Source organism: Candoia aspera, chromosome 2, assembly GCF_035149785.1.
Source record: "Candoia aspera isolate rCanAsp1 chromosome 2, rCanAsp1.hap2, whole genome shotgun sequence".
Classification (NCBI taxonomy): Eukaryota; Metazoa; Chordata; class Lepidosauria; order Squamata; family Boidae; genus Candoia; species Candoia aspera.
This window is the reverse complement of record NC_086154.1, coordinates 185,465,271-185,487,271: the sequence shown is the minus strand read 5'-3', so window position 1 is coordinate 185,487,271 and position 22,001 is coordinate 185,465,271. Positions and strand designations below refer to the sequence as shown.

General features: G+C 35.7%; 1 protein-coding gene across 1 annotated transcript in view; it reads right to left on the bottom strand.

Annotated features, from left to right (window-relative positions):
• MLLT3 (MLLT3 super elongation complex subunit) overlaps positions 1 to 22,001 on the bottom strand; it is a 133,197-nt gene that overhangs the window by 41,610 nt on the left and 69,586 nt on the right. The window contains exons 3-6 of the mRNA XM_063295018.1: positions 21,242 to 21,324; positions 17,030 to 17,173; positions 7,541 to 7,660; positions 1,865 to 2,473 (exon numbers count right to left, since the gene is read on the bottom strand). Of these exons, the coding sequence (XP_063151088.1) occupies positions 1,865 to 2,473; positions 7,541 to 7,660; positions 17,030 to 17,173; positions 21,242 to 21,324 (956 nt within the window). The remainder of the gene's footprint in view (positions 1 to 1,864; positions 2,474 to 7,540; positions 7,661 to 17,029; positions 17,174 to 21,241; positions 21,325 to 22,001) is intronic.

Genomic DNA, 22,001 nt, shown 5'->3' with positions numbered 1-22,001 from the left:
ATATGGACTTTAAAATGGATTTTAAAACGATAAGACTATAAGAGTTACATGGAAAAAGATGCCACAACAGATTTACAAATGAAACTGGCTGATATTTTAATAACTAAAGGGACATACAAATAAAAAATCAGAAGATTTACTTGCATAGTTTTTTTTCATTTTGGACTTACAAAAGGGACCTGTGAAACTACCGAAGCTGTTCCTGAGAGGAGACAAAGAGAATTTTTTTATGACCAGGACTAAATGACAATACTTTAAAGATTTGTTTATAATAGGGGAGAGATTTCTTTTGCTTTATTTCTTAGAGAAAGTGATATGTTGGAACACAACATGGATTTATTTCATTAAGGTTAAAATATATATGTTATTATTTCTGGTACATCTTAATGGACTTCTGCTAAATAGAACTGAATGAATTTTTATAATTTGTTTATTGGCAAGAGATGAGTTATGGGAAGAAGAGATCTTTTTTATTACTGAAATATTAGATAAGGTTTTAAGTCATGGGAGTTGTTTATACTTACCTGGAGGGAGGGGGAAGTCACTTTTATATTTCTCTTTTTTCCCCCCTCTCTCTCTTTGCCCTTTTCCTCACTTTTTATCTTTCTTTAGTTTGTATTACTCTTTTATCTTTGTATTTATAAACTTGTATACTCACAAGTCTGAAATTATCTCTACATGCAACATAGGCAGAACATCATGCTCACTGATTTTTTAAACAAGAGTTTGGAAAGCACTCTAAATTCAGAAAGCACACTGTAATGTTCACTATCATGATTCCTGTCTTTCAGTTCTTGGATAACTATCAGGTACACAAGCACGTTGACATCATCAGAAGTGCTTGCCCAGCACTTGCAAAGATGTCTATGCTTGATCTGCAGTGGATGATTCAGTCCATATATCAATAACTCACCCTATTCAATTTATTTAATCTCTTTACTTTAACAAACAACATGGCTCATGTACTTCAACCCTGAGGTCTCTTTAATACAACCCTTTGTTAGATTTTGAAATAGCAAAGAGGCAATTAAAAATAGACATTCTATTTTTTTCCTACATGTTCAGCTTTCAAGGATCCAGTTCCTATATTCCAGAGACAGAAATGTTACCAATTGAAAAATTTCCCATTTCTAAATTTCCATGTTTTTAAGTAATGTATGAACTTATCCTGTTCATAAAAGTGCTTCCATCACTCACTAATCCTCATCAAGGTTATGAATGGGATTATAACCAAGAATATAGGCAGATTTTCAAAAATGTGGAAGTCAATATAAAACATTATACAGTGGAGACAGTTCAAATTAGTTATTAAAGTGAAATAGCAAGTGATGAATATATCTTGATTCATCAGCCTTAAAGTAACATTAAAATTCATCATAATCTGGAACATAAAGGTGCAAGCAAGGCATCCAGGTGAAGAGGAAACTATATTTTTAAATCCTATATTAACTTGGCATAGCACTTTTCTGTTCAAAACCCAGTTTCAAAGTATTGTTTCTTCCACAGAGTTTACATTCATCCAGTCTGTAGAGTTAAGCTACAGTCATACCCAAAAAGCATAAACATTTATTTCCTTTATTTATTTATTATTTATTTTATTTATTTCCTGGCAACAAAAGACTATCACACTGAAAAAAAAGCCTGTATTCCATGTATTCCTATTTGATTAAGAAGGAGCAACCAACTGATGCAATTCCCTAGAATAAACCAACCAGCAAAATTATCTATAAAATGGAACTATGGATTTTACCTAACAATACAAATGAAATCCATTCTATATACACGTACACGCATTCATGGATAAGATCCAAGACGTTTTAAGCAAAACCTGTAACCAGACAACAACATAACAATAAACACTTACTTCTGATTTTGAAGACACGTTCTCCTCCATATCAGAATCATTAGGGTCCACAATATCATCAAATGGTGGTAACGTATTTTTCTTTTTCTCCAGCGGCTCATGTTCCATTTTAACCTTCCCCATTTTAAACTGAGATTTATCCTTTGTCTGTTTTTTGTCCACACTGGAGCAAGTAAGTATCAGCGGAGGAGCGTTAGAAAAACTTTTAAATAAAGCCTCAGATCCACTTTTTTTCTTCTTTTTGGCTGCAATATCCTCAGAATCCAGGCCAGGAGGCCTTTTGGAGGCAGCCTTCTTTTCTTGTTGCTGTCCACCGGTTATGGCAAGTATGTTGTTTTCTGATTTTGGCTCCTTTGACATAGGTTTGGGCTCCTTGAAGGCCATCTTAGGAACAATTTTTTCATCCTTTAGTGGTTTATTTTCTTTGGGTTTTTTAGAGGATTCTTTGGAAGATTTGTTGTGTTCCCTGGAAGGTTCTTTGAAGGCACTTTTATGTTCTTTTGAGTCTTTTGAAGATTTTTCCTTGTGCTCTTTTGTTAATTTATGGGGCTTTGAAAAACTGTTACTACTACTGCTGCTGCTACTAGTGCTTACACTCTTGCTCAGCTCCTGCAACAATGGAAATTACAAAGTTAACCCTTTGCTCTAGTCTTCTGTGTTTGAGATACATCTACTACAAGTTGCTGGTCTGCAAACTTTACCTACATTAATAGGGCTTGCAATAGTTGTGTACCAAAATAGCGTCTACTGGACTGTATTTCTTTGCTTAAAGCACAACAAATAAAATTTCAATAAACTAAAGATGTAATAGAGTAATGATTTACACACTTTGTGAAGAGGTAATAAAAGACATTCTAGTGAGATTCTATAGATGTTCTACACGACATTAAAGAGTTCTAAAATTCTTTACAGATCAAAGCATCTACTGGGTACTAGATGATTAAGTACTACGAGGGTAGTCATTTTCTATTCTGAGAAAAAACATTTAAAATTTTGATAGGAATATTCACTGTTAGGTAAAGGTAAAGGTTTCCCTTGACATTAAGTCCAGTCGTGTCCGACTCTAGGGGGCGGTGCTCATTTCCGTTTCAAAGCCAAAGAGCCGGCGTTTGTCCGTAGACACTTCCGTGGTCATGTGGCTGGCATGACTAAACAGAACGCCGTTACCTGCCCACCGAAGTGGTACCTATTAATCTACTCACATTTGCATGTTTTCGAACTGCTATATGAAACACTATTATATTGTAAGATTATTAACCATGCTGCAGTAAAACAGAATTCACAACTTGTTAAAATTAGAGTAAGCAGGATGGAATCACTGAAAAGGTCACAAAACATATGGTCCTGATAATATGTGAACCAGGCTATATTTGTGGGTAGCAAGCCTAAGCTTTAATTCAGAGAATCTATAATTAAAACATTTTTAAAAATGTATACAGGACCTTGGAGAGTTCCTGCCTATCTATGAAGAACAACTTTTCCCAACCTGAAGCTCTTCAGATGTTGAAACTTCTACTCCTATAATACCCAAACTGGGAAGGCCAAAGTTAACAAAACTGAATTTAATCACATAAGCCATATTCATAGATTCATCCTGGAAGACCAATAAAAACATATACAGCTTGGTAGTTTCTATGTTGTGGATTCATGAAACTAAGAAGTGGAATTTTCTAATGCTGAAATTACAAACTTCAGCATGAAAAAGACAATTCCTACAGAATTAGCAACAAATATTTGAGAGAAAAAAATAAATAAAATGAAATATATATCTAGAGATAAGATAGTTTGGCTTAACATAGCTATGATTTATGGCTCAGAACATCATAGAAAGCCAGTCAACTCGTTAGGCTAATCCTATTTTTGCTTGTGTGAATCCAATCAATATATAGCTTCAAGTAGTTTGAAATTAAATGTTTAAATCTTAACTATGTTCACTTACAATTGAGCTTCACCTAGAACTTGCTTCCACCTAAAGTTGCAGAATGTCCCACCCTCAATTTGACACTTCCGCTTATCTTTTTACTACAACCTTATTTTTAAAGTTCAATAGCTGAAGTGTATCTTATGGTAGAAAGACACATTACACTTAAATGAAAAGACAAACCCTGAAGAATAGAAGTGTGGGTAGAGTAAGAAAACAAATTGTATAAAACATTTCAGTAAGTCAAGAAACTCCCTGTTAGCTTCAATTATGCGTAATTTACACTTATAATACCAAGCTGCATACACAGTATTGCATTAGGTATCATTTAGCAGGCTTAATAAATGTTACTTAATGAACTAGTTTAGAAACTAGAATTAATGCTTATAAAAATATACTTCCTTCCATGATAACTGTTTTTTGAAATCTTATGGATGGTTCAAAAAATGTAATAAAAACATGAGGAGAAAAACGTAGCCTGAACCAACTGTGCAGGACAAAAATTATGTTTGCGTATGAAAAGAAAATTACATTATGTTCCAAGTCCAGAACAAATGATCACATACTGGAAAGGTCTGCCAAACCATTTTGGTTGGCCATAGTTCAACAATTCCTGTGAGGTGAGTAGAGTGAGGCTGGTGCATCTTGTCCCTCTTGTCCCCACTGCAGCTCCCAGTGTGGCCTATCTTACTTGCCCACCCACTTCTGATCTTCCCTGTGCTTTACCTTCCCTCCCCAACAACCCTTCAGTTGCTGCCTCTGCTGATGTCAAGCACAACATATTCCACTAATATGCCTTTCTTTGATATTTGAAAGCTATTTCTATCATCACCTCAAGGTAACCATAAGACTATTATTAAATGGCATGATATGGTTCTTATCTCCTATTTCAACATTCAGAATCTGAAACATAATTAAAATTCAGAATTTAGCATATATTAAACAATAATACAATGATTAATGATAACAACTTGACAATCTTTTGTCTGCTGACCATGAATTGTCTTCCATTGCACTGTAATCTTCCCATTAAACTTAGCAATTTAAGAAAATGTTCAAAATTGTAAATCCAATTAAAATATCCTTGTGCACACAAATATACTTCTTCCCTCCTTTCCCCTTTGTATTCATCAAGCATGGATACACCAGAAAGATTGATATAAATACATAGGACACCTTCTCCCATATAAACCTAGAAGTTAAGTCAACAGGAATGCAAGACAGGACTTCCTTGATTTTTATCTGTGACAGCACCTCAGTTGCAGAATTCTCTTAGAACAGTTTTATTTCACTTGGCTTTTAGTGTTTTGTTTTTCTTGTTTTAAGAAGACAGACAGACACACACACACACACACACTTATTATGGCTATGAAAAATCTTCAAAAGGGATGTTCTGTGGAGCATACATATAGTACCTCTTTCTGAATCATTAAAGCAGCTGTGTCATGGCTGCTTCTGATACTGCTCCCAGGTGCTCCAAGCATAGCCATTTCATTTTTATGTTTTATATACATTCTCTCATAATTAAAAAAAAAAACCTATTCTTTTTCAATCTGAGCAAACTGAGTGACTTTGGCCAAGACTCTGGTTAGATTCACATACCGTGTTAAGCCAGTGAAAACCCAAGCAAGCTACAATATGGCTTAATAAATATTGAACCAGTCACTATTTCTTAATGCAATCCTCTTCACAAGATTATTCTTGCAATAAAATGGGAGTGTGGGAATTACTGGGTATGCCACCTAAGGAAAGCGAAGATAAAAGGCAACAAATAACTAGAAGTATTGTTAGAACTGAAAATAAATATAAAATTCTTATAAATAAATGTGAACATAAGCCCTCTTTCTAAGCAGATCTTCCGTGAATTAACAAAATGTGGAAATGCTTTTAAAACAACTATGTTCATGTCCAAAATATTGGAATTAAAAACAAGATTTGGATTTTAAAAAATAATATTCCCCCCATCCTTAATCTGGAATAAGGCAGTTAAAAGATGATCACTGAATCCTAGAAGCCAAGAAATGTGGGCTTGTGTAGTTGTTATTTCTTAAGAAATGATAAAATGTCCTTTCTGGAAAACAAAATAATGAACCAAGACCTTAATGTAATCTGTGTATCTTTCTGAATATTTGGGTGTGACAAGCATTACCTCTACCTGGCTATGAGCTTTATCAATATTCTTGATCATGTGCTAATCTAATTAAGAGCAGACTTCACCTCTAAATGGTTCAATCAAGATAAAGTCAGTACTTTTCAAATAATAATATTTCTTTTTCAGCTTCTGCAGCAATGTCATCATCCTTCCAGGATGTCTTTCTGTTTTGGTGTGCTAAAGCCAATCAAAGGCTACTCCAGCCTTCATTTCTTTTGTTCTAATCTATAACTACAACATCTACTCTGGCAATTACTGAAGGGACTATTTACCTTTTTACCTTCTTAGTTAAGCAGAAAGGAATGCCCCAGAGCTCCAAAGCTCTGTTCTTTTTCCCCAACCTTTCCAGGGAAAGCTAGAGAGAGACTGTAAGCCAAGAGAGAGAAGCTGCAAACCACTGCTTTCACAGATGCTGTGATGGTTCCAGTCAGAAAAGATCCTTGGAGACAACACGTTGGTGCTTTTCCCACATGCAGCCTTAGCCACCCCTTATTCCAAAGGCCTAGGCTTTTGTAGCTTTGCCTGAAGGAGCTGAGATTATAAACTGAGGGAAGATTCTCTTCTATTTCTGGAAAGGATTTTCTCTCCAAACTGGTGCCATCCCATACTTTCACACTGGATTTTGTGTTTCTTTTTTTCGGTGAAAGACTGCTTAACAGCATTCACAGTTTATCTAAGAGCACCCTCTCTCCAACAGTCTTTAAGACTCATTTCACTACTGCACATTAGTTTGCAAATCTTCTATCTCCCTGCCACACATGTTTCTCAAGCAAATCCTGCTCCCCATTTTCCCAAGACACCAAATCTGCACAACTAACGTATTTGGGCTTCATTTAAACTGCATTTTATTCATTATTTTGAATTTTTGAACTGAGTTCAAAAATTAAATTAAAATCATTTGAAATTGTGGGAGGATGTTGTTATATTTGCTTGAATACTCAAAGATTCTGTGGGCTTTACATGTGTCAATATAAACTCTTAACTGGAAAAGACTGTTGAATACATAGTAAGTCAGTTTAATTCACCAGCACACAGTTTTGAACGTTTAAATATCCCTTGGTCAATACGTATTAGGTCATGGCCTAACACTGAACCATGGCAACTTAAGGATCATTTCCACTTGCACTAGGGGAATTTTCTTTGCATTCTTCTTTCTTGCAACCAAAACATGTGACAAATCCAGGCTAGATTTGGGGACTGATGAGTGCAAAGGATGAGGAGAGTCTAGTCCTACTATAACATGGGATTTGCTGACAAAACTTAGAATTGGGTTATATCCCTAATTAATTTCTAAAAATTGGCTTCCCAGTAGGCTGTCAACTCTAGAATTCAGCAGTCAGGACAAAAAGTGGGTAATCGTATCAAGTACATTTAAATTTGAATCTGCAAAATAAATGGGTGCTTTAATACATATATGTAGTTACAAACATTTTAGAAGCAAATATATGTAACTTATCCTAGATATTCAGATTATAAATCTATCTCTGAATTATTTACTTAAAAGGTTGAAGCATTTAACTAATTACTTCTTGGCTCATTTATCAGGTAACATTCAAAGCAGCTGCTCAAAACATTCCAATTTCTAACCATGGCCATGCCTTACCTTTGGCCCATGAGATGATTTCTTCTTCACTTCAGAAAAAGACAGGGAATTAGTGGGAAGATTAGGGAGATGAAGACTTTGCCCTGAAGCAGCTGATGTTCCATCTGACATAACCATTATCTACAGTGAAAGGGTAATAAAAATATTAGAAACATTTATAAAATAAGCTAGAATATAAAGTAAGGATCTTGTAGGTGGACAATTAAACATCTTGGATAAACTGACAATTCTGATTTCCTCTGTGGGCTGTATATAATTGACATCTATTTTATTAACACCATTTGGCTGTCACCAAAATTGAAAGGACAGATTGAAGCAATAAAAATATCTAAAATAATGGCTTTAAAAGCTCATAAAAATTCAAATATAGTACAAAGAAATAACATGAATAAAAAATTGTAAGCTTTACAATTCCCAACCTTTACAATTTCCAGCCTCCCAACCTTTCAAAAAGCTGCATAAACTCAAGTATTATGATGATGTTACCAAAAGGGGCAGAGCTGATTTGTATACTTGTATGTGGATTTGAATTTTAAAGAGAAATGGGAGAGAGGGTGCATTTGGGAGGCAAATTACTCCTATTCTCATCCTTAAATCCCCTCAAAATGGGGTTTTAAGGGATTCCAAGTAAGTTGTCTCACTTCCATACCTATACTTAACCGCGCTGAAACCAGGCCAGAATTGGCTGAAAAAAAAATCATAAATAGGACTGTTTGAGGATAAAGTGATTTGCTTTCTGGTAAGGGCATCTGTGTGAAGGAGGCAAGAGGACAGGTTATGAAATATTGTCAGCCTTACCAGGTAGACCAGACAGGAAACATGACCAGATAAGCTACTTCTACTTTATTGTAAAGCTACATTAACATAAACTTGCAAGTCTGAAAGTACAATTCTCCCACTGTCTGCTTTACAGCCCGAAAAATTAGGGAAGGTCTCTTCTGAGCCTCTTGCCCCACCCATTATGCAGTTGCAGGTTATGCTCTCTCTTATCTGACCACTCCCTAGGCAGCATCTCTTCGCCCCATCTCCCAAGGACTTTCCCACATACCATTACAAATACACCTCATGACACAAAACCCATGACTTACACTTTTAAGTCAGACACTGGGCTGCAAGTACATTGTGGGTAAGATCTACATTATAACATGCAAGCATGTTATCATTTTGATGTAATCAATTTTCCGTGAACATCAATGCTTTCTGCTCCATTAATTTTATTTTCTAAAAAGTATCAGAAAAAAATTGCACACCATCTATTTTGCCACCAAATTTAGGCAACATATATTTTATACATGGTTTATGCAGCTATGCAGGCTGCCTTTGGAATGTTCATATTATGTTTACAATGAAGTCAGATGTACCATCTGCTGAATCTATTAGATTCTGAAGACCAACAGAGCCAACACAGAGATCACTTGAGACCAAGTACACTAGGATGGAAGGTTGTTTGAATTCATAAATGACCAGATGAAGAACTGCAGTTCCAGGTAAATAATCTTCTTTGTGTTGGAAATAGAAATAAGTGTTAAAAACATATTAAATTATAGTCTGAACATTTGGAGGCTAAGTATGAAAAAGTTTGGATTTACCATACATGAGCTGCAGATAAAAATATTGTTTTACTTCTGCAAAAAGGTTCTAGTACACCTGATGTAAAACCCTGGATAAAGACACATTTTCATCTGTTTCAGACATATGAACTGGCCTTGTAGTGTAATTGAAGTCCAATCTATATTACTCTACTTGGTCAATGTTTTTTTAAATATAATTTTATTAAGAATTTTAATTACAGTAGTAAAAACCAATACAAACTAAACTTAAAGAAATGAAAATGGAAGGAAAGAATAAAAAGTGCAGGAAAAAAGAAAAAGAATGAAGAAAAAGAAAAGAAAGAATGTAATAAAGAAAAAGAAAAGAAATATTTCCAACCTACATCAGTATAAACAAATTTAATAACTCTTTAACCTCCTATAAGGTTAAACAGATATCTCTTCATCCCATATTGGTCAATGTTTAATTTGTTGTTTAAGATTTAGTTTTGAGTTTTATGTTTCATATACATTTCTTTCAACACAGACTTTTTCTTTTTTCTTAATCTGTGTTGTCTCTGTTTTCTTTTGAATTTTGTATTTGGTCTTTTTTCTGTATCTTTATAGATTAAGAATAATGAAAATGAGCCTGTTCTTCATCATGATCTTGACATGATTGTCCTCTTCCACTGAGCTCACAGCTTTGGGAGGGATGCACATGGCTCAATGATGGAGGAAGGAGACACCCACCCAACCAGATCAGCCAAACCAACCCTGACAATCAGTGGACAGATGTCACAGCCATATCAACCTTATCATGATCACTGCGATTCACAGACATGTACCGTACAAATAGCAAGGTTCTTACCAGGAAGAAGTTGGTCATCATAAGGTGAGCAAAGAGAAAACAACTTTTCTAAAGATTTATAATCATTTCTTTAGCAGTCAAGATCCAGTATTTAGTGCTGGATGGAAGTGGAAGGCTAAGTTTACATAGCTGTCTGACATAGCCTTGGTACTGGGATGATCTTAAGGTAGCCTACTTATGCTGCCTTTGCTCTCATGGGATGAACACAGATCAGAAGATGATATAACTGTTTGGTCAGCTGGAAGGCCAAGAATGTTCCTGGAAGAATAGTGCTGTAGAGTCCAATAAAAGGTAAGGCAACAAATGAAGCAATATTTCCACCGTAGTTGATGGGTTAAGAAAAATAGTAGATAATATTATGCCTGATTCAAATGAAAAGTAGAAACTGACTTTGGAAGGAAGAAAATATCTAGATGGACTACTTTGTCCTTATGAAAAACAAGAAATAATTGCAGAGTTCTCCAGCTTGACAAGCCAACATCACAGCTAAAAAAGGGCTACTTTCCATGAAAGAAGGAGAACTGGGTACAAACAGTTTCAACATTTATATAAATAAAATGAGGGAGAAGCTCCATTATGGGAACAGAGGGGAAGCTGGATCATAAAGATGTATTAAACCTTTCATAAATTGTTCTACCAGCATTAGGAAAAAAAAATCTTCCTGACAAGGGGGAAAAGAAAAGGAAGAGATAACAGCCAGAGAGGCAAACTTCATAGTTTTAAGTGGACGAGAAAGGCCAAAATATGATGGACATGAAATTGTAGAGGGTTAAACTGTTGCCTCTGATTGAAGATCAGAAAAGCTTTCCATCTGGCTGTATAGGAAACTTTGGAAGAAGCAATTTCCCCAGAGTTCACAAGGGCACATCAGAGACCTAAGGGTGGAGGAGATGAGAGGGCTGCCCAACAATTTCTGGGAGGCAACTGAAGGCTTGTTGAGGGAGTTACAATAATTTCAGCATCTGCTGCCTTCAGAGCATGCTCTGGAGGGGTGGCTCACAATCGGGAAGAGTGATTGCAGCAGGCTTGCTTAGTACAATCTGGCAGTATTTACAGGAGCCTATTGCACAGCCTTCGCTAAAGCAAAAAGACCCAATTTATGCCTTAAGGCCAAAGGTAGGAAGCCCAAAAGAGAGGTTCAAGGATGAATATGCTATCCCTGTGGTAGTCAAAAATAAACATAAACAGGTTTAGCAGGAGCTATATTGGTATGTGTGGGGTGGGGATCCTGCCACAGAAGATTCCAAATGTGGTTCTGCACATGTAGCGTTACCTATATACAGGAATCATAGAGAACGTGATGAAGAATTTAAGATTTAGGTCTTTCTATACTTCCTGGCATATACAAGCTGTAAGTTAAGATCTCTAGAACATACATTTCTTGAAGAGTCAAGCCACTATGCAAGGTTTCCATGGCAAAATGAGGTGAACTACATAACCAGGAAGCAGCTGGTCCTTTAAAGAACAAGCCAGCCTTATGGGCCCAGAGGTAGCCCCATGACCCCTGAAAACCAATAAAGGAAAAGAAGGGGGTTCTCTGAGGTTTCCGGTGGGAAGTGTTTTTGGGCTTTTGAGAGAGTTGGCTGTCCTTGCTGAGGGGACTACTTCAGGCAAGGTTGTAAATTGAGCTGTTTGGCTTTATGGTTTTTTATGTCTTTTTGTGTGTTGTGTGTGTAGAACCTTACCTTCTTTTGGCACTTTTAATAAAGTTGATTTTTGTTTAAAACCTGGAGTTGACTGGTTGCCTTCTAGCACCACCTCAGCTTGGCTGAGCTACAGTCCCCTGAAAGTTTTGTTTGGTTCCCTTCCTGCAATTTAGATGGGGTGGGGTGAGGATTTCGCCTTGAATCCTCTCCTAGTTCCCCAGAGGCCTGGTGGGAAGTGAGAAACTGGTTGATAACAAAGATGTGGTAGCAGCAAAGGTACCATATTTCCCAGCTGCTATTCATCCCCAGGCGGGGGTTACTTCAGAACCAAAATACTCTTCCTCATTGCACCAACACTCAGGAAAAGACTTTCACTCATTACCATAAATAAATATCTTACCTTTAATCAAGCCAGCCCCAAGGTAGTAACTGTTATTGTTAGTACGGCTTCCAAGATAGATGCTAATGATAGTTTATGATAATGGTAATTTATTGTTGTGAGCCACCCAGAGTTGGTTGGAGTCTGACAGCATCCAAATTAAATGAATGAATGAAAAAAATACCAAATACTCTTCCCAGCTCTTTCCAGTGGATTCTCGCCTCTACTGCCACTGTCACTAGGATTAGGCAGCATTTGTACATCAGAAAATCCAATCTTGGAATTTTTGCTAAAGAAAGAGAATGTTATTCCTAAAGTATTAGTTTACCTTTTAGCAGAAGAAATCTCATACTACTGGCAAGGAAGATTCAATTTCCTGGTAGCGCAGATTAATTAGCAGCCCTAACAGAGACTGTACCAGAAAGATTTGGGGGAAAGTATATCCAGCATTAAACAGTGGCACTTGTCCAGTAACAAGATTAACATTTTCAGACAAGGAAAATTATTTCAGACGGTGAGATATTTCTTGATGAGGCCCGATCAATAAAAATGACAAACAACAGCAGTGGACAGGCTACAAACATGGTGAGGTAGATCTTGGGCTTTAAGAGGAAATGGGACATGGCAATTTATGTTAATCACATCCAGAATTAGGCCAATATAGATCACAATAGCCACAGACATATGCTGAATACAATAAGAATCACCTGAGCATGGAAACTGCATGTTTGCCTACTTTCTGCACTCCTTCAGTTAACATTCTTCTTTGTAGTTTCTTATATAAGGATCTATCTAAGGTTTGTTCCAAATTGTTACAGTGGCACAAGGAGGAGCCATAATCCTAGTAATTTCAGTTTATTGTATCTCGCGGTGGCGCTGCGGGTTAAACCGCTGAGCTTGCCGATTGGAAGGTCGGCGGTTCGAATCCACGTGACCGGGTGAGCTCTCGTTGCTAGTCCCAGCTCCTGCCAACCTAGCAGTTCGAAAACATGCAAATGTGAGTAGATTAATAGGTACCGCTTCGGCAGGCAGGTAACGGTGTTCCGTTTAGTCATGCCAGCCACATGACCACGGAAGTGTCTACGGACAAACGCCGGCTCTTTGGCTTTGAAACAGAAATGAGCACCGCCCCCTAGAGTCGGACACGACTGGACTTAATGTCAAGGGAAACCTTTACCTTTACTACCAAAAGACAACTCTCTTCTAAATTAATCTTGATGCATCTCCAATTTGTTATGCATGAACTGGGAGCATATTTCTCTCTCATATTTAATATTTCATGCTGCTGCTCTATTTGTCTTGTAAAATGAAAACCCAGACTGAGAACACATATCATGTACAGGCATAATGTGATTTGCCTGTTTCAGTTTAGCATGATATGTGAATAGGATATGTGTGTTTCTATGATTTGTTTGTGGTTTCCTGGCTTATTCCCAGTTTGTTTTTGTGAATGCTCAGGAACATAAGGTAAGAGCAGTTAAAAAGTAATTGGTCAAATCATAGTCATTTTGCTTAATTACAAGTCTGATTTTGACTTGCTTAGCAAAACATGGTTGAAACAATCTTATATATTTAAGAATTTAATTGAGAAACGTGTAGCCTTCAACGGCCAAAGTTTATCATTATTTTTTTCCTACAAATTATGTAGACATCATGATGAAAGTAGATCAACTTGCAAGTTATCCTTTACAAAAATATTAGTTTCTTGGCATGCATATATATATATATATATATATATATATATATATATATAGTATAAATATTTTATATTTTATATAAATGGAATATCCTATATGCTTCATATAGTGTATTTTTCCACTTGACTCATTCTGAAGCATTTAGGTCACATAATTAAACTAAATTACATTTAAAAATTAAGCTGAGAACCTATGTATTCAAATGAAATTACACATCAAGCAAGTTTTGCTGTCTGCAATTTCAGCAGGAAGAAAGTGGGCTTTAATATCTAAATAATGAATCTAAGTACACAAATAAGTAAAAGGCAGAATATAAGTTTCATTTCATGTTTTGTGGAAATTTTCAATAAAAAATGGAAAAACCCCACCCCAAAATCACTCTGTTGGAAGGAATTCTGTAACGTACCACAAGCACAGCAAACAATAAATATAAGGTAATCTTTCAACAGTTTCTTGAGGGTGGGGGGAGCCACATATAAGTTATTAACACTGAATTTAGTATTCTAACAGGAACAAGCTTTAAATTTTCTAACAAAAAAGGAATTCCCTTTTTCTCAAAGAAGCAAACCTATTTTTATAGATTTTGCCTTACTGTTTCAATCATTGCATAGGTTAAACACAAGAAAAATGGGAATATTAATTTGAAGATGCTTTTAAAGCAGCCCGTCTTTAATATAACTCCCAGCTTGACTACCTGTAAAGATTCTTAATAAAGGGGAGAAAGTGGGAAAACACTACTTTTTCTTTCACATACTGTATGTGTTAGATCACTTAAACATTGAAAATTAGGTTTCTGAGCTCCTTTGGGGAGCAGAGATATGAGTGTTTTGCTTATGGAATGTTGTAAAACATCCAGATACACTGAGCAGACAGGGAAGCTTCCAAAATTCCAAATGAGGCTTCTGAATGAACTTATCAAAGAGGTTGACCACTATGTCTACCTGGGACAGCTAATCAAAATGAACAACGATCAAAGAGAACTGGATAGGAGAAAGAAAGCTGGATGGGCTAGATACAACTCCATTAAGGAAATCTTTCAGAATGAGAAGATCGATGGAAAACTGTGTGCTAATCTGTTTAATTCGACTGTCTTATCAGTGGTGCTATATGGAAGCGAAACATGGTCGCTAACAAAGGCAGAAGAGGAAGAGCTTTCAAGAGTAGTAAGGGCTATAGAAAGATCCATGCTGAAAGCTTCTCTCCGAGACTACATCCCAAGCAGCCAGATTAGACCATGAAGTGGAATAAATGATGTCATCGTCGAATATTGAAAATGGAAGCTACGCTGGGCAGGACACGTCGCACGCATGTCAGTTGGCTATTGGACAACAGCAGTTGCTGAATGGTATCCAAGAGAAGTAAAAAGACCTATTGGCTGACCTCCAAAGAGATGGGAAGATCCAATAGTCAAGGACTTTGGCTGAACCTGGAGAAGAAAAGCCAGGATTCGAGGTGAATGGAAAGCGAGTTACGACCAGGAGGACTCTGTCTGGCAACAGTCTGGTCAATCAAGGTGATCAAAAACTTATAATAAAGTCTGGATTTTCTGGGAGGTGGCCCAAAACAGTAACATCCACAAGAGGAAAACAAAAACCAAACCAAAACAGAAAGCAACAGAAGGGCTGAGCTTTAATGAGAAAGTAACCTTGGTTCTGCATAAGGAAGAGGAAAAATAAATTTGATTCTAAGCAAAGGTAATAGCAACCCTACCCTACTCTTGGACTGGTGAAAACGTAATTAAAAACATATTTTTGGATGGGCAGGAGAGAGTAGGTAGTAATTCGATCTAGTAGGTTGGGTATGCTGCAGGTCCCGTCAGCCAGGGAGTGTCGGTTGGTGGGAACTAGAAGGAGTGCCTTCTCTTCCATAGCGCCTGCCCTCTGGAACATCCTCCCTCTAGAAATTAGGATGTCTCCGACCGTGTTGGCCTTTTGTAAGGCCATGAAGACCTGGCTTTGTGCCCAGGCCTGGGGCCTCGAGCGTGTGGATGGTCCCGTCTCTTGGCTGTATTAACATCCATACATTGCTCACTTGGCAGCCATGTATATTTATTTTGTATTTATTTTATATTTTAACTGTTTTAATTGTAATTGTTTTAATTGTTTTATAGTTTTATTGTTGTAAGCCGCTCAGAGTCACTTGCTGAGATGGGCGGCTATAGAAACCAAATGAATGAATGAATGAATGAGGTAATAGCAATACCATTACATGGTGCCCAGTCACCAAAGACCTCAAATACATTTTGGAATTCCCTCCCTGGCCTATTATGGTTGGCTATGAATTTACTCAGCATCAGCTAATCGCCTATTTATTTACCAAAGTTTTTGACTGAACAATTAGTATATTCTTATAATAGCCCTTTTATATAACTCAGATTTATATGGGCTCACTGTACCCTGCTTTGGGGTTATGTTTAATGGAAAGAGGCTAAAAACATGTATTTATAAATATAGTCCATAAACTGTCCATAAGATTCAAACAATAGACATAAATACATGCAAAGCTTTTTCTCCCAATAAACACTGCTTTGTTGCTTATTAGGCCTAAAGAGTGATATGGCTGTGATACAGACGAAGTACTGAACATAGATGAGAAAAATATACACTCAGATTTAACCCTTTTTATTCTTATATCAAATACTGCCTAGAATATCATTTGATTTAGTTCATACTTTTATTCCCTGTTTCTAGCACGATTTTTAAAAATCCCTAAAATTATCAGAAAAAGAATGTAAGATCAGTCAATAGGATCAACGATTAAAACAGCCCTGTAAAATGCAGTTTGAAAGAACGCATATTAACATACTAAAGTAAGTGCCAAGTGAGTTTTCCTATGGACAGGACTGATGGTTGAGGAAACTCTTACCCTTCTTGGTATTCTCTTCAGCTCAGACAGCAAGATGGTCCAATGGCTGCTAATGTTCAACTTTAAATTTTGGTAAAAATGTTGGCTATAAGAGAATTTCCAGACTGCAGCTGAATGACAGAAAGAATATCCATGTAGTAAAATATCCCAGATGTTGCTATCTAATGTGCCCACATGCCTTCTGCATTATAGGTATGTGGATTTACCCTTGGTAATAAATACTAGTTCTGGAGTTGGATCCAAATAGACTTGCAGTATCAGTTTTATCCTGGCATATAATACCTGCATCTCTGCTATTCATTTTTATTTAGTGTCATTGCCTTCATGTTTTTATACCTGATGTACCTATATTATGTGATCTGTAACACCTGTGTAAAAAATAAGCTGCCTTTCCAACTTAGAGGAATGTTTTTGCTATGGAGGGAGGGAAACAGCTTTCACCATGCTTAGAATGTACTTCGTGAGTTGCTGTGGATGCTTGTTTCTATATAAAGGTGAAACTCACCCCGCCTGCTTTAAGCAGCTTTCTTCTGAACTCTTCTGTTGGGTTGTTGAAAGTAAGCTTTTCACAGCGAAGATGGTTTACAGGTGGGTGTCCTTCCAGGTGCAGGAAGAGATCATAATCAAAGCGGACTTTCTTCGGTTCTTCCTACAGGTTAGAATGCAGTCAGACAACTGGGAAAAAACCTTGACACCATATGACATGCTGGCTTTAATTAATTAATTAAATTAATTAATAATCATTTACATCTAAAATACTGTGTTAATCAATTTTTAAAAAGTGAGTAGGCATTCGGGCATGGGACTTTCCAGACTGAGTTATGACCTGGGACTCAGTTTTTCAAGTATTGTTATGACCTTAAGATAATTTTTTATGAGAGATCAAACAAAAGCTTTGTAATTGAAAATACACTGACTGCTTATTTTTCCTGTGTTCTAACCTTAGAATATTTGTAACTGAATGTTGAACTGGCAACTAGCAAAAGTTGACTAAAACTAAATACTACTTATGTACTATTTTTCTCCTAATTTGAAAATTTAGGATTTTCAAATTATTGAGAGAGAAAAGCTGTTTTGATTCTGATCAAATCAATCTTCCAAAATTACAGTTGATTTATGTCAGACACTCACACAGCATTTTCTGCAACACTCTTTTACATTGTAGGATTAAATTATTGTAATGAACTTTGTCAGGATGTGTATAGATTGTACAGATGTCCACCATAAGCACATTATCCTTGTTTTGCCAAGTTGGCACTGATTATCCTTAACACTTTGAAGTGCTAATTATGATGTACAAAATATCTAAGACCCTGTTTTAGTTCTTTTTTCCTACAGCTCATTGCAACTATTAAGATCAACCAAGAATTCCTAATTAATAATGACAAGCATGTGGCAGGTCAAATGCTATTTTTCTTTATTACATAGCAGCATTGATACTTTCAACTACTGCTTAATCGTATTATCTGAGTATGGATTGGAGACATAGGCAAGTTTAAGAGTGAAATACAAAGTTTTATGATCAGATATAAACTTAAAGTAATAGTATAAGAAGCAATTGCTTCCATTTTACAAACAAAGAATCAAGGCTAAAAGACAGTGATTTGCCAAAAATATCTGGTAGTCAGTGACTAAACTAGATTAGACTAAAATTAAACTAAATTTTAGTTTAAACTAAACTGTACTAAAATTATCTGGTAGTCAGTGACTAAACTAGAATTTAGTCAGCAATGCTGACTGAAGCCCAAATATTTAACACTGATTTGCATCACAACCTTAAACATATTTACTCAGAAGTAGCTTCCACTAGATTCAGCTTAAATGTGCACAAAATGGCAGTCTTAAATCAAATTGTGTTTACTTTCCTAGTGTTAAAGCCAGAAGAAATGTGTACAAAACTCTGTGTGCCTAAATTACATTAAAGTGATATCCACTAGATAATCTCAGTGAAAATTCTTCCTATGCATCAGTGAAAAGTTTTATTCTATATATTGTAAAATGTTTAATTATACCTCAGCTGTTTCAGGATAGAAATGAACTGTTATACAAGCTATACTATTATTGTTCACTACACCAGAGCTTAAATGAAGGCAGATAAAATATTGGATAGAAAGTCTGCCTGTTTAGCAAATCCTCTAAGAAAGAACAACCATCTTTATACACTGTACAACTGTAATACATCTTGTAGCATGAAGAAAGGAATCAAATTACTATTGTGTTGTATATATAGCATAATACTTCCTAGAAGGCCAGAAGAGGACAATTGCTGTACAAGGAAGAATTCATCCTGAGGCAAGACCATATTCAGCAAGGTTTTTGTTCTTTATACCCAAGAGTGGCTCAATTTGGACTGCCAAGAAATACGAGGTGAAAGCGACAGTCATAAAAACCCCTTATTTTCCAAGCAAAATCTAATGTACGAATAACATGTCGTTTAAAATAGAATGTAGTATTTTAAGTTCACTGTTACGATCGAAAGGACTCATCTTCTCTAGCTCTGAAAAGATGCCTCCCATAGAAATCAACATAAATAGGACCTAACACAAACAACATATATTTGAAATCAACTGAGCAAACTCCACAAAACTACTCTGTTCTGAACTTCTATGTACGCTGCATAAGTAACAGCGAATCATCAGTGCTGTATACAGTTTAGAATGGCCAATAGTTCTGTTAAAGGGTAAAATAATAACATGTAGATCATGACTACATGATGAATCAGACCTAGGACAGATGTAGTCTAGTATTTTCTTACTTCAATGGTCAGCCAAAAGCTTCATAGAAAGCATAAGTATGCCATAAGGGCTCAGTTTCCCAGTCTCATTTTCCAGTAACTGGTACTGAAAGACACATAAGAGTAATATATTGCCATTTAATGTTTATATAGATACAGTAGGAATTTAGACTGTGTTTGTAAAAAGTAATTCTTTCCATTCTATTTATAAAAGTAGAAAAACATATTCTAGGCTTTTGGAAAAAAATCATATTCCTCTCCTAGAAACTCAGAAATTTGGGTCTTTTAAGAAGTTTCTGGAAACTCAAAATATTTGGGCGTTTAACAAAATATCTGTTAATCAAAGCCAGTTATTTTGGGGGTGGTTGCTGGCTATGATTTGATTCTACTTCATTTAGTAAAATATTAAGCGTAACAACACTACATTAAAAAAGCGTATTTTCAAAACAGTAGAACTAAATTAAAAGAATAAACTTACTTTTATTCACAATGACATTCATTATTTTCCAGTGATTGGAATTTATTTAGGCTAAAATGTAGTATCTTGGCCAAAATAACATATGGTAGACATAACTTCAAATCCTCAATTTCCTCTAAACTGTACTATTTTTTGCATTCTTAAATACCACACAGAGCAGCCTATTTCCTTAACAAAGCATTATCTAACTGATATTTTACTAAAATTACTTTTAGAACCAGTCTTTTTCTCACAAAATACAGTCTCCATCTTTCGCCTTACAAATACATTTTCCATTTCAGAAGAAACCCAACAACTGCATGAGCAGAAGACAGTTTGACCAATAGATCTTCCTTTTCCCTCCTCTGCATAACAGCCCCTCTATACATCCTTAAAAGACCCTCCATGAAATCAAAAGGACTCACAAAGTATTGTGGAATGTGCTTAATGGTCCTGCAGTGGGGAAGTATGAATCAATTAAAGTTGGGAGACTATTTACCATTCCCACTGTAGACCAGTCAGACATACCTCACAATGTTCTCTGGACAGTGATTCCCAGACCACACTTTGAGAACCACTGCTTTAGACTTTTACCTCCTAGATACTTTTTTTATGGGAACTTATAGGAGCCAGCAGGCAAAGGAAAGATAGGAAAGCTCCTATAGTAAATGATTTTATTAAATATAAAATGTCAATATTCTATACACTACTGCAAATAACCAGTGTTTACATTTTATCTTGATTTACATTTTAAATAAAGAAAACCAGAAAAACAAATTTAACAATGCCCTGTACAAAAAATGAGAATAATGACACTAACTCAAATACCTTAATTAGCTGTACTAGATGTCTTGGGTGTTTATACTGTATCTCTGTGTATCTATTTATTATTAATACTAGAGAACCAGATAATTTTTTTCTTGTGAAATAACAGTCAAGTACTTAAACAACAAAGCAACTCTAACACAGAGATATGTTAACTACAAAAAATTAAATTATCATCTCTTGAAAAGTGGTGTGTTAAACTTTTGTACTCATGAATATGATAATTTTATTCAATTATAAAACTATTTAAACATTCAAAATATATTATGAAAGTTAATCACCTCAGTTAAGACTGAAACATTCTCTCTAATGAATTCAATTTCCTTACCTATTGGATAGCATCTAATGTTACTTTAGTGGATTTCTAAATAACAAAACTTCTCCATCTGTTCTTGAATGTCTGTTAGGCAGCATCCCTCAACACACTACATATTTTGAAAGACTGCAATAGGCTGTAAGGGAGACGGAGAATCTGCTTCTCTGATTGATGCCATTCCATCAGCAGGCAGTTCAGTTGGATTTCCCAAGCACATTTCAAGGACTGAAAAAGGCTTATGAAATCTGTGAGAAATGAAATTTTACCACCAAGCAGATTTCACACTGGTATTTATTGAGATATCTCCAGTCATTGGTAATTTAAAGAGGAAATTTAAAGAACTTAATGTGTATGTGTAGAGAAATTGAAGAATGGCATTACACACCTTGTTCTTGAAGTAAACCTCTATTGGCAAAATAAAACCAGCATACCCAGATTCCTCAACTTTGTACGGTGGATCTTTGCACACTAAGGGGGAAAAAGAAAAAAGTTTGAGTTTACAGTTTGAACAATAATTCTATCGCTAAATACATTCAAATTGCCTAAGAAAAAGGCTCCTTGATTTTTATCTGGCTAGCTATTCACAGCATAATTCTAATCCCTCTTCTGATCCAAGAAAAAGACAAAACTAGAAAATGGGTTTTTTGGCGAATGGTCAGAAACACAGCATGCTGTATTCTTTTTCAGGAATTTCCACTTTTGGAAATGCCTAATTTCATAAGATTAATTTGCAACAATATTTGTTAACAGTTTCAGGTGCTTCTTCCTAAGAAGTACATGTAGGTGGCCACAGCACTTGAAGCATGCCACAATTCGAATATTAAAGATTCTAACGTTGGGTCCTTTGTCTCCCCATCCCTTTTTTAAATAAACAAATTTATATATTGACATCTTACAATATTTCCAAGAAGTCCAATAAAAATGTCCAAGTAAGCCTCTGAGTTTATCTGAATATAATGCTTAAATACATTATGCAAACTTTATTAATTTTTTTAAAAAACAGTAATTTTCTTCCATTATTTTTGGCCTCTTAGATATTTATACAGCATATAAAACTACAAGCACGCTTCAGTTTTTGTTGACTAAATTATCAACTTAGCTCCACTGACATGATAGACAAAAAGATTTCAAATGTTTTAAATTAA